The 16,874-nt window shown below is 38.4% G+C and overlaps 1 protein-coding gene across 2 annotated transcripts in view; it reads right to left on the reverse strand.

The window, feature by feature from the left end:
- The window catches only part of col16a1 (collagen, type XVI, alpha 1), a 119,761-nt gene that overhangs the window by 25,795 nt on the left and 77,092 nt on the right, over positions 1–16,874 (reverse strand). For both annotated transcript variants that reach the window (XM_047383300.1, XM_047383299.1), the window contains exons 15-41: positions 16,828–16,872; positions 16,629–16,724; positions 16,503–16,541; positions 15,623–15,667; positions 15,468–15,503; positions 15,246–15,368; positions 13,416–13,451; positions 12,945–12,980; positions 10,720–10,839; positions 10,541–10,585; positions 10,170–10,205; positions 10,034–10,087; positions 7,502–7,552; positions 7,296–7,421; positions 6,615–6,650; positions 5,215–5,322; positions 4,819–4,941; positions 4,679–4,732; positions 4,520–4,561; positions 4,066–4,101; positions 3,935–3,988; positions 3,784–3,852; positions 3,637–3,690; positions 3,283–3,309; positions 1,960–2,016; positions 1,655–1,699; positions 1,413–1,484 (exon numbers count right to left, since the gene is read on the reverse strand). In XM_047383300.1, the coding sequence (XP_047239256.1) occupies positions 1,413–1,484; positions 1,655–1,699; positions 1,960–2,016; positions 3,283–3,309; positions 3,637–3,690; positions 3,784–3,852; positions 3,935–3,988; positions 4,066–4,101; positions 4,520–4,561; positions 4,679–4,732; positions 4,819–4,941; positions 5,215–5,322; positions 6,615–6,650; positions 7,296–7,421; positions 7,502–7,552; positions 10,034–10,087; positions 10,170–10,205; positions 10,541–10,585; positions 10,720–10,839; positions 12,945–12,980; positions 13,416–13,451; positions 15,246–15,368; positions 15,468–15,503; positions 15,623–15,667; positions 16,503–16,541; positions 16,629–16,724; positions 16,828–16,872 (1,665 nt within the window). The remainder of the gene's footprint in view (positions 1–1,412; positions 1,485–1,654; positions 1,700–1,959; positions 2,017–3,282; positions 3,310–3,636; positions 3,691–3,783; positions 3,853–3,934; positions 3,989–4,065; positions 4,102–4,519; positions 4,562–4,678; positions 4,733–4,818; positions 4,942–5,214; positions 5,323–6,614; positions 6,651–7,295; positions 7,422–7,501; positions 7,553–10,033; positions 10,088–10,169; positions 10,206–10,540; positions 10,586–10,719; positions 10,840–12,944; positions 12,981–13,415; positions 13,452–15,245; positions 15,369–15,467; positions 15,504–15,622; positions 15,668–16,502; positions 16,542–16,628; positions 16,725–16,827; positions 16,873–16,874) is intronic.

A 16,874-nucleotide genomic window follows, 5' to 3' on the forward strand; every position in this document is an offset into this window, starting at 1 on the left:
AGTTACACCTTTGACTCTTGCAGCATTTTCACTTTATTTGAAGGTTTGTTTAATTGAAACAAACTTAAAAAATTTGTCAAATTCATAATTAAGCATTCAATAATTTTATTAACTTTCTTAGTGTTAAGCCAGACCTTCAAATAACTGTTCATGTCTCAACAGACATTATGAAAGCTTGCTCACTTGCTTCCTGTTTGGGTTAGAGCTTGAAGCACCAGATGGGTTAGTGTGTTTCATCAAGTTGTTTTGCTTCTTTTAACCTGGTTATGTTTAAGCTGTTGCACACATACTTGTTGTTTATGGTCATTCCATATCCTACATGCACTTCATGGACCGCCTGAAGAAGCAAAGCATGTAAAAGCCTTATTTACAGTGTGTACCCAAAGGCCCAAGCTGAAAGTCTACGTCATACAGAGAGACTGGAAAGTTCTCAGAGCCTATCACATTTTCTACATTTCTGTATGTCAGACTCAATATGAAGTGAGATATTTTTACACACCATACTAAACAATGACAAAGCCAGTGTAGCTTAATAAGTTTTTGCTCTGGAAAGAAAACAGATTACAGAGTGATGCATCTCAATTAAAATAGGTGTTCTTGTTTCTTCCATCTGTTTGGAGTTCATTAGTACCTTAATTCATTCATTGAACATAATGGAGATGGCAACTATCTGTCTCCTTATGATCCTTATGAAAATATAATAATTTTCTCCGCTACAGATTTCTGTTTGTTTTAGCTTTTTTTGTCACTTTAACTGCAATACAAAATATATTTTCATATGATGAAAAAGCTATCCAAACCAACATGGCCCTGTATGAAAATAAAATTTTACTGACCCCCTTCCTATCCTGTGTTCATTTGTCCACAAAAAGAGAGATTGAACTGCGGTGAACATTCCCAGGAGTGGGCAACCAGCCAAAATTATGTCAAGAACACAACAGCAACTCATTCAGGAGGTGCCTAAACAACCCAAAACAACATTTAAAGTAATGCAGCCCTCACTTGCCACTGGTAAGGTCAGCATTCATTATTAAAGAAAAAAGAGACTGGACAAAACTAGCAGGTTGGTTTGCATAGTTTTCTTATATTAGTGTTTGAAATCAAAATGCAAAATGCAAAAGTATAAAAAAAACATAAAAGGAGATGCTAACAAAACCACAAAACAGAGTGATCCTTCTTATCATTCTTGAAAGTACTTTTGTAGATGTACAAGTTTGAAAATTTGTTTGCATTTTGTGAAAACAATACCTAAACCATTGAGCCTAAAACAACACAGAAATGTAGAAAACTTAAAAGGGTTTGACAAGTTTCAGTCAGTACAATTATTATAGTTCAATTCAGTCAAATAGAGCAACTCCTGAATTGAACTAAAGAAAAATCCTAATGACCATCTAACAAGGCCTTTATTTTACCTGAGGACCTTGGCTTCCAATGACTCCCTGAGGTCCAGGGGGGCCAGGAGGGCCAGGAGGTCCCGGTGGGCCCTACAACACACAAACAGAGACTACAAATAGTACTGGCATAAAGAAAATAAATCCCAAGCAAGCACAAACTGAAGGCTGCTATGTTTTTTTCCTGAAAAAAAAAATGGGACAAAGTTTTCAAACAAAGCACAGGTTTTTCAGTTTCATTTATGTTGGCTGATGGATTCAACCTGAGGCCCAGGCTGCCACATGTTTACTGGGGTTCCTGGAGCTCCCTGCAAGGCAAAAATAGGCAAAATCAGAGCAGAGCAGCAAAGGTGAACAATGTGATGTTAAAAATAAATGTCAACAATTGTCAAACCGCAGTAAGACACAGAGAAGAAATAACACAGCATTTTTTTCCCTTCCCTTTACATTTCCTGTTAACTCACAGTTAAACATCTACAAAGAAGTGCAAAAATGCTCTAATAATTTTCAGCATGTCATGTTGTGTGTCTTGAAACCCATACATGTGTGTGGGCAAGTGTGTACTCACAGGTCCACCTACACTTGTAGGCAGAGGCGGAATGCAGTTACACTCTCCTGGTTCCCCCTGAAACATGTGTATATAAATAGACCAATTAAAGAAAGTTCACATAAAGCTGTTTGCACATTGTTAAGCACTGCCTGCTCAACAGAATGCTTATTTGTATGTATATTAGTTCTAGAGCCCCACTAATTTCAGTGTAATTTGCTACTAAGAAGCCAAATTTTCTTGCTATCTTTTAATATGGTCTTGATAACCAGTTTTCCAGGTTTTCTGAGCTCTATTGCAGTTTTTCGGACATTGGCTTTTTTCTCTCCATTCAGTCTTTGTATCCAACCATTTAAGAAAATGTGAATAAATAGTTGTTATAGTTGTTACAGGCTGCTAGCAACAAATTTGGTAAAGATCCAATTATATGAAATTTTATTTTTTGATGTTTTTGAGTAATTGGTTACTCTAAATTGCCCTTTCCTATGAATGTGTATGTCTTGTGTTTCTATGTGTGATGGACTGGTGACCTATTTAGGATGCACCTCACCTCTCACACAGTGACCACTGAAGATAGGCACCAGTCACCCCTCCTTGCATGGACAAGCGGGTATAGATGGGACATATGTGCATTACATAGGATACCTCTAAGTTGAGATGCTTATGCCAGGGGATATCCTAACATGTACTTGCTGTCTGGCTGAGCTGGAGATCAAAATACATGTGCTGCAATATCAGATGCATAGAAAGGGAGATGCTGGAGCTCGAATACCTTTAAGCTATGTGCATATCTTTATCACTACTAAAACTCAACAGCAGATACGCAATATCTGTGGAGTGGCCTCACAAACAAATACAGATTCCCCATAAAATGCTCAGACACTTGCATTGCAAGAACCAGGTCGAAAGTGATATTTCTTCCATTCTGTTTCTCTTGACTTTATTCCCACTTTTAAATTATCCTTCATGAACACTGGAGTCTCTCATCCCATACCCTGAAACCCTGCCTTCTTTGCTTCTTCATCTCTCCCTCCCTCTCAGTGACAGTCTGGACTTGTGGCTTTGTTACAAGGGGTAATTAATAGTCTCATACATGGCATCTCTCTTCAGGCTCACAAAACTCCTCATCTGCCAACAGTGCCACACTTGTCACCTCTACTGCTACTCTATCTATAGCCGCGGGTCTGCGTGTGCACGGGTGTGTCTGCATAAGCGTTCCGTGGGTGTGAGGCAGGACACGGTCAGTGGAGGGTGTTAAGCCTTCTCTCATGATTACCATCTGTTTTACCCCTTTCTATTCAGACACCTACAGTTTCTGTCATCCGAACAAAATGGTAGACTTACCTTGACACCCTTAGCCCCATGAAATCCCTGCAAGAGAAGGAGACACACACACACACACACACACACACACACACACACACACGCACAAAGAGAATCAGTTACTCTTGGTGAGCTGAGTGCGTGAGTTGAGGGGGTAAGGATGAAATGGGAGCAGACATTGCCTCTTCCATAGTTCGAGGCAGAAATCATCAGTAATGCCTAAATCAAGGACAATTCCCGAAGACACTCACGAGAAACTAAAACTCTTAACAGAACCAAACATGAAGTATAGTTTGCTTCTTCAAACTCTTGATGCATATACAGAAAAACATTCAAATATAATTAAAGCCTAAAAAGAAAAAGACCACCACTCACAGGTCTGCCATCTGCTCCTGGAAGCCCTCTTGGCCCAATGACTCCATCTCTACCCTGTGAGTCAAAAGTAAATCAGACACATTGTGTGAGGGCCAAAAAAGCATTATAATAAACATTAGTGCATCAATACAACATATTGAAATCTACCGGGGGCCCCACTCCTCCAAAGCCTTCTGGCCCCTGTGGCCCTGGAAGTCCAATATCACCTCTTGAGCCCTGTGACCAAAAAAGACACAAACCAAAGTTTAAAAAGATAATTTTCAAGATGTAAATGTCTTAGTTTTGGTACAACAGCTACCTTTTCCCCTGCAGGGCCAACAGGGCCTGGCAATCCTGGAACACCAGGAGGTCCCTGAAAAAAAAATAACAGATTGGACTAAGTTACAAATGTGCAGTTTGCAAAAGAAGGGCTGTATAAGAGAAACTCACAGCTAGTCCTGGGAAACCTCTAGGTCCCTCAATGCCCTAGGAAAACCATAAAAAAATGAAGCAACAACATAAGAAGTGGGAAGATTTTAAATGTAAAGAACACATCCATGTTTTTCTGCAATTATTGGAAAAAAAAACAACGTTTCAATGCTTATCTCAAAGATGAATAGTTAATTTATGATGGATACACAAATGTGTAGCGCTGCTTTACTGATCATGATGGATTTTAAGAACAAAGTGTCTTTCAATAATATTTAACTTTTTCCCATTTTGTCATAAAACAACCAAGGACCTAAATTTATTTCATGGGTGTATTAAATGATAGACACTTTTCAAATTTTTAGTGTAAAAAAAAATCTAATATCTTTTTCCTTCCACTTCACAATCCTGTGCTCTGTGTTGGTATATAAGATAAAATCCTAATAAAATACATTTATGTTTGGGGTTGTCTTACTTGTGGTCCTGGAAGGCCAACTCCTGCGGCCCCAACTTCTCCCTATTGGGAGCAAGGCGTACCACAAATCAAAATGACAGCAGTATAGTAAATAAAAAAGATACAATCCATGGTAAATAATTGTATATATATGTTTGTACAATAAATGGAAATTCATACCTTGATTCCTTTGGGACCAGAGGGCCCTTCCACACCGGGTAAGCCAGGTTTTCCCTGAAGAAAACAAATGTGAGCTGAGACTTTGAGAGTTCAGGAATTCTCATAGTACAGAGCTAAAATCAAACTAGGCTCCAGCTCACAGTTTTGCCAGGTTTCCCTGCTCCTGGGGATCCTGGATCTCCTTTCTCTCCTTTGGAGCCTGGCACAGCTACACCATCACCCACCACATTGCCAGTGGAGGAACAGCTAGTACATGCATCTCCCTGGAAAAACAAACCCAAGGCATGATAATACCAACCTCCTGGATGAGTCAAAGTGACAGATGTTTAGGTGCTAGAACTTTTTTAACCAAGTAAATGACCAATAGTTGTACTAAATATGAAAAACATCCCAAATGGATCTGACTAATAGTGATTATGAAAAGCAGATGGATTCAACATCTTAAACTCACACTAATATTTCTGAGTAAATCATCTTGAGAGGCTAATCAGGCTGCAGCAAATTGAACTAAAAGGTTCTGGTAGCTGTAATTTTACCTTCTCTCCTTTCAGCCCCATTAATCCATCCCGACCGGACTCTCCAGGCAGACCTGGGACTCCAGGGGGACCGTTGAATCCCCTTCCTCCTTGTTCGCCTTGCTCACCCTAGTAAAACATGAGGCATTAGACTAAAAGCACAAAGAGAAACTTTTACCTCTTCTAGCTTTGATGGGAGCCATGTTTTTCTGTTAATAAAATTGTAGAGTTGACAGAATCAAGGTTAGTTATTCATTTAAAAAGAATAACTACTGATTTATTTAGTTACCTCTCAAATAATGAAAGTGGTCCCAGCCTCATTATTTCAACAACCTCTTTGAAGTCGAAGTTGAGTGATTCCAGTGTATGGGTTCTTCGATGATTTAAGGCATGCTGTCTTTGTTCACAGCAGACTTTTTTTTTAACATTTTTGGTTAGGATGATAAAACTATTCCAAACACGTTTGAAGGTATAATATGGAGCTGGGCTAGAGTACCTGTACCTCAGCTGCCTGAAATAATAAAACAGGACAATTTGGACTGATCCTTCTGCAGGTGGTAGCCTTGTAAAATTGATTATCTGCCAGAGTCTGTCTCTGTTAGGTTTTTGTGTTTGTTTACGGTCTCTGCTAAGCCACGTAATTTTCTGTTCATTCATGTTTATTAGATTCCTTCTGTTTAGTTTTTGTTACTTGTATTTAGTTTTGTTGCTTTCTGGGTTCCGGTGTTAAATGTGTTTAGTTATATCTTGATAGATCTGGTTTCCTCTTGTTTATGTTCTGAGGTCTATCTAGTCATTGTTCTTGTGTTCTGGCCACCATGCTCTTCAGGTTAATTAGTCATTCTCCCTCTGTATTGTTAAGGTTTCCTGGACCTCAGCTGTCTCACATTCTCCTTATTAGCTCCTCCCCCCAGTTTATTGGTTCACATGCCACTTCCCTCAGTATTTAAGTTCTCTGGTTTTTATTGTTCGCTACTGGATTCTCTGCTAACATCCATAATTCTACAGTTCTGTGTTTTGCCTGTTACGCTGCCTGTGTTCCCCATGTAAGTGTTTATCATATATTATTAAATCATTGTCACCAGGTGGCTCCCGTCCTACATGCACTTTGGTCCTGCTCAATCTCACATTATGACAATTATCAATTATTACTAGAAAGACCTTTCTTAGGTGTCCATATGCATTATTAAGAAAGTGTTTTTTTTTTTGTTTTTTTTTTATGTATGTGGGCAATGAGTTATTTAAAAGACTGACACAATACTCCAAAGGCTTGATTAGTTGGTTTTAACCTTACAGCTGACAACAGGGATCCCAAATGTGCTTTGAGTTGGGGAGGGGATTGTTGTAGCACGTGTGCCCAGGGTGTGTAAACACATACACAACTTATTTTTGTTTTTTTTGTAAGAAAATAGAAAACATACCTTTTCTCCCCTAGCACCAGACAGGCCTGACGGTCCCTGTTAAAAGTAAAGATGAGTGCTTATTCAGCTGCAACTTTTGAGCAAACATCCGTCTGTTCAGATAGAATAAAAACTATTGACATAAAACTAAGGACAGGAGCACACTGCATGTAAACTGCATAGGTTACAGACGCCTAAAGGGATTAATTATATTTGGCTACTACTCTAAGGTACTACGAGAATCCCCACATATTCTGTTAGTACAAGAGGCTTTATGGGTGGATTTGCCGGAAGGGTTGAAATATTTCCAGCATCGTAAACTTTTCAGTCGTCCAGATGGCGGGTAATCAGTTTTTGTCTGTAGCGGAATAAAGAACCAAGAATCAGTCCTGGTCTTGTGAAGTTTGTAAAATGTTAATTGCAATGCCAGTAATAAATGTCAGCTTTTACATGCTGAACAGATTTTATGTGCTTATTTTGGGTTATGAGCAATGGATCTAATCCATGTTGTCTTTAAGCCGGCTGCACGTTTTTTCTTTCTTTAATGAGGACAAAACAGCAATATGCAATAAAACCAAAGCAATGCTGAATGACTCACAATAATATCATAATGGTATTAATATATCTAATCAACAGGATAAGATTGTTTGGCCAGAGACATATTTTTCTTTCCATGTTTCATTTCCTGGAGCACTAGTATACCTGTTTGCCTTCAGCTCCAAGACCTGGAGGACCTGGAGGGCCAGGTTCACCCTTTCTTCCCTCAAGCATTTTGGGGCCAGTTGGCTTGCTATCAACATCTGATGGCTGGCACACACCACAGTCACCCTAGGGATGGACAAAGTGTCAGAATTATTCTGCATAACAATCATACTTAAATACTTCCTGTTACAATCTCACACACTTACCCTCTCACCCTTTTGGCCAGGTTCTCCAACCCCAGGCTGCCCTTTATCTCCCTGGTAAAAGATCAGAAGGCACCATCACATTATTACATATTATTACTTTTTGAATTTCTTTAAAATGGGAATTAAGTAAAACTTCCAGAAAATATTGATATGTACATGAATGGGAATTTAAATGCCTGTGAAATGGGTGTGTGCAAAAATCAAACAAGAATCATTAAAGATAACAAGATCCACAACAGTTTGTTTTTGCTAAGGCTTAAATAAAAAAGTGAAACATTCAAAGAAGAAAATATATTTTTTATGGTGAAGTGCCGAGCTGATTTCACATTGAAACTATTTCAAAAAGTTTACAGTTGCCTGGCATGTCTCATGTTCAAAGTGTCGTAGCTGTGCAGTAAGGCAATAGTTTAGCTACTTCCATAAAGTAAATTGCAAGGTGAGTTGATGAACACAAAAAGCATTGAATTAGGCATGGTATGAACATATTATTCCAAGGTTTTAAAAAATGATAAATAACATTTTCTGTCATACCCTACAAGTTGAAACCCTTTTAAAGACACAGAAAGTTACTGAGTGACAGGAGTTACCCCCAACTATATGGAGCTGTATGGAACGAAAGGCTACTACATTTTACACTCACTTCCATGAGAGACAAAGTCAGCTATTTGGAAATATTTATGTTGGCAAAAAAAAAAAAAAAAACATGGTCATTGTTGGTGCTGAAGCTAAAAAAGTACACTTGTCACTCTCATTAAAGCATGCTCTTATACTACTACAACTGGCAAACTACAGCCTGTTAAGCAACCAGCTGCAGACTGGCTTTAGCCAGACTAATTAACCCACTAATGTCGGCTTGCAGCATTAATCAATTGAAAGAGCAGTAAATGTTTTTACTTAAAAACTACAACTAAATTTAACAGGTTTCTAAAGTTTACAAACTAAAAGAAATACTTGAATTCTTAATTTCTGTTTAAGTTTATGTATCAAAACTAAAATAAATATGAACTATAGACATTATTACACTTATCAGTATATACTGTATATGTCAGGAGAAGGGATTATAATTATTTTTGTTTTAAATAAAAGAAATTAGACCCTTTGTGATACTCTGAAACTCTGGTATCTTAACTCAAGCTTATTATTCTATGAGAATCTTTTCGTGTTAATTTGAAGTATGGTGTATGAGCACAGACATTCAAAATTACTCCAGTGCTCACCATTTAGCTATTGCATGTGTGTGTATACCTCATATTTTACTGATAGAAGTGCAGTGATCAAACATTTCCTGGCCGATACCGATTTCCAGTTTTTTTTTAGATTTCATACCCAGTTTTGAATTCAACTTATCTTGTTTTTTTTGTTTTTTTTCATAAGAGGACTATAACACATGAAGGAGAAAAAAATGGTTAAGGTTATATGAGAGAGGTGGCATTTTTAATCCAACAAATAAATTAAGAAAATACAAGATTATCTTGATTTGTACATCTAAACATGCTGTAATCTTTCTGTTTTTCTTATAGTTATTTTTAAGTGCACCAAACTATATTATCATAAAAAAGTGTTTCCCCTCTAACAAATGCATTCATTTTTTTTTCCACTTCAATGTTTTAGGTCATCAAAAAAAAATTATATCAGACAAAGTTAATCAAAGTACTTTCAAAATGCAGTTTTGAATGAAAAGGAAAATGATTCCATTTAAAGAAGGAACAAAAGCTGTCCATACAAACTTCGCCCTATCTTGAAAAGTAATCCCCCCCACAAGTCTAATAACTGATTGTGCCACCCGTAGAAGCAACAACCATCAAACATTTGCAACTAACTGTACCTTTTTTAGATTACTCTGAAGGAATTCTGGCTCACATTTCTTTTTAGAATTGTTTTTAATTCAGCCACACTGGAAAGTTTTTGAGCCTGTTTAGAGTCATGTCACTACGTCTTATCTTGGATTAAAGTCCATCCTCTGACTGGGGCACACTCCAAAACTTCCCACCAAACCGATGACACTTTCCTTCTGGATGTTCTGGTAGAGAGCACTATTCATGGTTCCATCATATCTTCTTTTCTGTGACTTTCAAAAATAGTTTCAAACAAAATTGCATATTTAGCTATTTTTCAGCAAGTGTCTTAAAGCAACGGGAAACCATTGGTAAAACAGAGGGAGGAGAGCACTCGATCTTTGTTACTCTGAGAATACAGAGGAAGAAGCAAACAAAAAAGCTACAAGGCCTTCAACACCCACTTTACAGCAGCCACGTTTCTCTGTAACTATTTATTCAATCTTAAACAAACTTTAAAATTGTCTTTACAAGCAGTTTCTTTTCAAGAATGCTTTCATCGGCCTGTGTGGAGTCACTGGACGGCAGTTCTTTTTTTATTTTCACAGCTGTAGAGCATCAACAAGGATTAATTTAAACATCTATCTTCGATGATACAACTTGACAAAGAACAAAAAGTAATCACAGGAAAAAAATTTGTTTATTTGACTGATAAGTTTGGCAAGGGTTCATCTTTTAACCACATAACAACTCTTACCTTTGCTCCCTTTTGTCCATCCTTCCCATCGGCCCCCCTCGGTCCAGATTTCCCCTGTTGGCCACATTGCAATTCATTACATCACCAGGTTGAGTGTCAGAAAAATTCTCATTCAACGAACTAAGGCTGAACTTACCGGTTTTCCGTCGGCTCCCACGTTGCCTGCATTACCCTGCAGACAGACACAAAAAAAGATAACTGAAATTCCCCATTTTGATAAAAATGGATTGCTTTTTAAATTGGTAATTCATCCCTCAGAGTTAAATTGCACCCTATGGGCAGCTAGGTCAGATGATATTGGTTTTTGAGTACCTTGACGTTTTGCTAATAAGTTTCCTGCTGGGAAAAAAATCCCTATGGGAGACAGATTGAGGCCTCATAATTAGCTGTGATTATCTTCCTGATGCGGTCGTTTAAGAGCCTTGTTCCAAAAAATACTAAGTGGGCCCCCCTTATACAATCTATATTTGTAACTGTACTGTACCACGTCTTTTGTCTGTCACATACCCTCTTTCCATTAAGGCCAGGTGAACCTGTGTTTCCTGGCTCCCCCTGGGAAATAAAAAGTGGACAATATATTACTTTAAAGAGGCTTATACATGCAGTGAACATTATAAGATATTCTCTTTTATGTTCTTTTAACTCTAAAAACTATTTTCTTCTAGATGAAAGAAAAACAGTCTTACTTGTTCTCCTTTTGATCCAATCCCAGGCTCCCCCTTCTCTCCTTTCTGCTGCAGAACGACACTCGAGACGAGATTAAGTGATAGTTCTTCAAGGGTGGGGCACACTGAACATGGTTCTCCCTAAAGCACGCAGAAAACACATAATCTTTCAATGAACATCTTATACTGTGACCTGCAAAATAATTAATACCCTTCAAACATTTTCACATTTTGTCATGTTACAATCACAATTTTTTGTGTTTCATCGGGATTTTATGTGACACACTGGCAAAAGGTACCAGTCAGTCAGTTTCTACCACTTATTCCATAGTGGGTCACAGGGGAGCTGGTGCCTATCTCCAGCAGTCTATGGGCGAGAGGCAGGGTACACCCTGGACAGGTTGCCAGTCCATCATAGGGCAACACACAAACAACCAAGCACACACTCATTCATACACCTAAGGGCAATTTAGTGTGACCAATTAACCTAACAGGCATGTCTTTGGAATGTGGGAGGAAGCTGGAGTACCTGGTGAGAACCCACGCATGCACGGGGAGAACATGCAAACTCCATGCAGAAAGACCCCCAGTCGGGAATCAAACCCAGGACCTTCTTGCTGCAAGGCAACAGTGCTACCAACTGCGCCACCATGCAGCCCTGCAAAAGGTACCACATAATGGTAAATTGGAAGTAAAAGGACCTAGATAGAAAGATGGGTTCTCACCGGGTACTCTGGCTTCCTTCCACAGTCCAAAAACATGACTGTTAGGTTAATTGGTTTCTCTAAATTGCCCTTAGGCGTGACTGAGTGTGTGCATGGTTGTTTGTACTGTATGTCTCTGTGTTGCCCTGCAATGGATTGACGACCTGTCCATGGTGTACCCCGCCTCTCGCCCGTAGACTGCTGGAGATAGGCATCAGCCCCCCCGTGACCCACTATGGAATAAGCAGCATAGAAGAAGGCTTATAAAACTTTTTATACAAAATCCAAATGTTTTTTGTATAGAAAATTTGTATTTTATTCATACATCTGCAAGTCTTTTGGGGTAGGTCTATCAGCGATGCACATGTTCAACCCTAAATTTATGCCAGTCCTTCTTTGCAAAAAAATCTTAAAGTCTGATTAAATTGATAGTGTCCATAAATAAGCAATTTTTAGTTTCCATTTTTCAGGTCTGAGTTTTTATTAGGTCATTCTAACATATAAATAAGATATAATTCAAACTAATTTCATTGTAGCTTCAGCTGTAAGTCTACTGCAACTGTCCTGCTTGAAATTGAACCTCCATGCCAGTCTCAGGTCATTTGCACCCTCTAAATAGTTTTCTTACAGTAATGCTTTGATTTTAGCTTCATTTTTCTTTTCATCAACTTTGAAAACCTTCCATGCCCATGCTGAAGGAAAGCATTCAGATAGCATGATGTTGCTACCCCCACTATATTTCACAATGCAGATGTTGTGTTTAGGATAATGAGCAGAACTTGTTTTCTTACACGCAATGCTGCTTATAGGCCAACAAAGTAAATATTGTGCTCTCATCGAACCAGAGCACTTTCTTGCATAGGTTTGCTGTGTCATCTATGACTTGGGGCAAACTTTGGGACTTTTTATTGTTTTTTGTCAACAATGGCTTTCTTATTGCCACTCCTCTGTATTGATTAGATTTGTGCACATCTAAAAGTTGTCTTGTTGACAGATTATCCCACCTGAGCTGTGGATCTCTGCAGTTCTTCGAGAGTTACCATTGCCCTCTTGGAGGCTTCTGAAGGCAACTGGTTGATGTGGATTTCTTTTTTTTTTTTGGGGGTTATGAGAGACTTAGAGACTGTGTATAACTGCATGGCAGACAGTTCAGGTCTGTATTTGTAAAATTAAATCCTGTATCATTCTCCTTCATCTTTACAATAATTATGTGCTACTATGTGTTGTATCACATTAAAATCCCAAAGAAAAACAGAGGACTGTGATTGTAATGTGACACAATGTGAAAAAGTTCACATTGAGTCACAATAGTGCATATCATTATATAGTACTCTTTTAAAGAAGCTGCAAAAAATAAATAAATAAATAAACAATATTAATTTAAAAAAGTGAAACTTTGTTTGGTTAGTTAGACTATTTACTATGAATAATTACAGAGCTTGGCTAAGTCATTAGGAAATTATATCTGGCTGAAAACTAAATAGAGTAGCCCCTAAAGCAGAAATCATTTAACTTCAAGCTTAAGAATGACACTACAGCAACCTTTTCTCCTGTGGCGCCATCTGATCCTGGTTCTCCCTGCCAAAACATAGAAAAAGCAGAGACATCCAAATTAATCTCAGATCATCCTGCCAACCCCATTTGGGTGTAGATCTTGTGTCTGAACATGGCATTGGAAGCCTTCTGGTCACTGCAATTAGGCAGATGTCAGTGTATATCAGTGGAGTGTGAGTGTGGGTGCCGTGTGGACTGGCACTGGGGACTGAAGTTGACGGCTTTCATGGTTGTAGACCTACATGACATATGAGATTCCTAATGTGGGAGTTTGAGTGGACTTTTTTGCATTTGTGCAGTTTGGTTCAGCTAGTTTTGCTTGCATCTGCTCTGGGAAAGAGTTTTCATACAGTGCTGATGTTAGCATATCTGAGGAATGCAGATGAGCGTGTATAGGTCACACTTGAGCAGAATATGAATTAACTACAAATTCAAATGAATAAGTAGGAAACTCCATACCTTCTCCCCTGCTTTGCCATTTACACCTTCAAGACCCTGATAATAGAAAAAGGGAAAAAAGAAGTAAAATGAAATTAATAAATGTTAGGAAGTTGTTATTAGGGAGGCCATATCTTAGGGTCGGTAAAAAAGTTTGCTCCCCCTTAGAGTTTTCTTCTGTTTTTGCTTTGTTGTAATGTGAAATGTTTCAGATAATCAAACAAATTTTGCTGTAAAATAACCTGAATAAATACAAAATTGAATTTTCAAATGATAATTTCATAATTCAACTGAACTGGAGTTTTAGCCATGAACTGATATTAGCCACAGAATATTTTGTCAGAAGTCTTGGGGATTTGGGCACCTCATGGCTCAGTGGTAGAGTAGTTGCACCATATGCAGAGGCTACAGTCCTGAACACAGCTGCCCCCTTTTCAATTCCTGGCTCTGGGCCATTTGCTGCATGTCTTTCCCGTCTCTCTCTCTGCCCTGTTTCCTGGCCAGCTACTGATGAATAAAGGCCACTAATGCCACACAAACCTAAAAAAAAGTGTTGGGGATCATTAAGAATGTATTCACTTTTTTCTTAAGGGAAATGTGAAATGGGCCTTTTTTTCCTCTTGGTCAGCTGGGGTTGTTGCCTTTGAACTATCTCATAGGTGCCTTCTTCTACCTAGTCTCTTTCTTATTCAATCATGAACACTGACCTATTTGAAGTAGGTGAGGCCTGCAGTACTTGACATATTAGCATTGGTTCTTATGTGACCACATGGATAAGTAGTCTATGCACTCTAGGAACAATTTTGGCAAGCCTGCCATTTCTCAGACGGTTCATCACTGTTTCAATTTTTTTTTCATTTGTGGAAAGCGGATCTTACTGTGGTTTAAAGGAGAGCAATGCTTAGAAATAGCTTTGCAACCTTTTCCGAACAGACTGATTTCAAGGCTTGGTGTTTCATCTTCCTTTTTGCATTTTTTTGGACCGGAACATTATGTGTTCTTTGTTTAGCTCCTTTATAATTTCAGGAAGGTTCTATTTAAGTTAGTCCATGATTCTACAAGTCTGACAGTAATCAGATGTGGGGATGGTAAACAAAAATTACTTTTTACCATATGGCCTGGTTTGCTTTTTTCACTTAAATGAAACCATTTGAAAATTGCTTTTTGAATTCATTCAGGTTTTTTTTGTCAACTATAAAATGTATTTGATGATCTGAAACATTTAAGAGTGACACAAAAGCAAGCAAGAAAGAAATCTTTATGGGGCAAATACTTTTTCACAGCACTGTACCTCTCCTTTTACTTGCTCTACCTTGTTCTCTCTCTGCTCTAACCAGGTATGACAGATTGATGCAGGCACTATTGGAAATCGTTGCACAGAGAAACTCATAAGGCTAAAGATTTATATTCTATCACCCCTCCTCCACAAATCATCCTATATTTCACCTGCTGGAGTAAGTGGGAGTTATAAAAGGTAAAAAAAAAAAAGAAAAGTTTGCAGGGTGTAGAATTTGGACTCGCTAGAGAGAGAAAGAACGAAAGACCCTTGCCTTGGTGACTAAACTTCTGACAGCATATCACGTCTTCTCCCCTTAAGCTGTTGCAACGCTGTGAGAATTACAGGGACAACTACAACCCCAAGGTGGAAGGAAATGCTGTGCTTTTCCTCAGAACGATAAGAAAGATTAAATATATATGCTATCACCCAAGCGTTCAAGGTTCAATTGTCAGCTACAACTCACGCCCTATCTATAACTCTAATAAAACATGCAGTGAGATCATAAAAATGTAAAACGGAACATTTCGGCAGGTGTGGAATACATTACACAGCAGTCAAACTGATGTACTCACAGGAAATCCTCTTTCTCCTATCCCGGGTAATCCAGGCTCTCCTTTAGGGCCAGGTTTCCCCTGCAAGGCCACTGTACTAGCAATGTCTGCTGCCAGCACTGGGCATATTTCGCATTGGTCACCCTGAAAATTTGACACAAATTAAATAGACAATATTTTGATTAGACTGTATAGTGACATGTAGATAAAAAGATTAAGGACTGTGCTTATGTGGTATTAAACCTTCTCTCCTTTTGGACCTCCTGGGCCTCTTGGTCCCTAGGAAAACAACAGAATCCCTGTCAAACACTGATGCATCAGTTCATAATTACTGTGCAGTCTTTTGGAACCTGGTGCATGCATTACTGAATATCAATCAGTGTCTAAAAGACTCTCACTGGATCTCCTGGTAATCCGTCTTCTCCTTTAGGTCCTACGTCTCCCTATAAATAGAAACTTGAAACTGAATACCACAGAACGGAACACGAATTAAACTTGTCAATAAGGTTAGTTTGGAATTGGCAGCCATATAGTAGTCAGGGATCAGAAAAAGTTGACTTATGGATGTTTCTACAAGCAGAGGGCCAGTAGTCAATTACTTGTCAAACTCTACATGTCCTCTTAAGATTTTCTTTACAAAAAAACCTTGAGTTAAAAAAAAGGTTTTGCTTTTAACTCTTACAGTGAAAGTTTGGATGAAAGAAAATACTAAAAAATCAGCAACTGCTTTTGTAAAATTTGTTCTGCATCCAAAGAGGGTAAATTTAGAAGACAATGTGTCAAATAGACAAATGGCACAATATTTGATTTTCTTTTCCTTTTCATGTAAATAACTACATTGATTTTGCTGCAGGCTCATGCTTTTCTCATGCTACAATTTATACGGCAGACACAAGACTGTTTAGACATTTATTTTACAAAACAGATAAGATTTTTGTTTGTTTCGTTTCACTGTAACAAGAGCGAGAATTGAGTTAGGAAAAGGTGGTTAAATTCCCTGCCTTATATTTGGAAATGTCTATGAGAGCTCATCTTATGTTGTGAATTAAAAAATGCTTTCATTGATATCAAAATTGTTTTTAACAATAAATGTGATTACATAGTTTCACTTAAATTTATATAATTGTGTAAAAAATTATTTTAGGAGTACATTCCTCTTATGAGTAAATGTAGAAACACTGGTCACATCTGTGTACTGAGTTCTGACTTATAAAGGGTGGTAAAACTTTCTGCAAATGTCAATCTTTTCATCAGACACTGTTTAAAAAGACAGCCTACCTTTTCACCTCTAGCATCCCCAGGTTCACCAGGAGGGCCCTGTGAAATAAGGAAATTATTTAATTAATTGTTAAGTGCATTTTTTTCTTTTCTTACCAAATCTTTGTCATTGAAAACTGCACTCACCGGTGGACCCGGTTTTCCAAATCCTGGCAGACCTGGAAGTCCGGGCTTGCCTGGCTCCCCAGCCAACCCTTCAGGACCCACTGTACCCAGCGTGCCCTAACAAACAAGTTCGACACAGCTTCTATCAAATCCCAACTGAACTGAATACATGTGACAGACAAGCTGATGACAGAAAGTCCAAGACTTTAGGCAGACAAACCTTTTGTCCCTTGGGGCCGACTACACAGATAGACCCTGCTCGACCCT

The sequence above is a fragment of the Girardinichthys multiradiatus genome, chromosome 13, assembly GCF_021462225.1.
Source record: "Girardinichthys multiradiatus isolate DD_20200921_A chromosome 13, DD_fGirMul_XY1, whole genome shotgun sequence".
NCBI classification, from domain to species: domain Eukaryota; kingdom Metazoa; phylum Chordata; class Actinopteri; order Cyprinodontiformes; family Goodeidae; genus Girardinichthys; species Girardinichthys multiradiatus.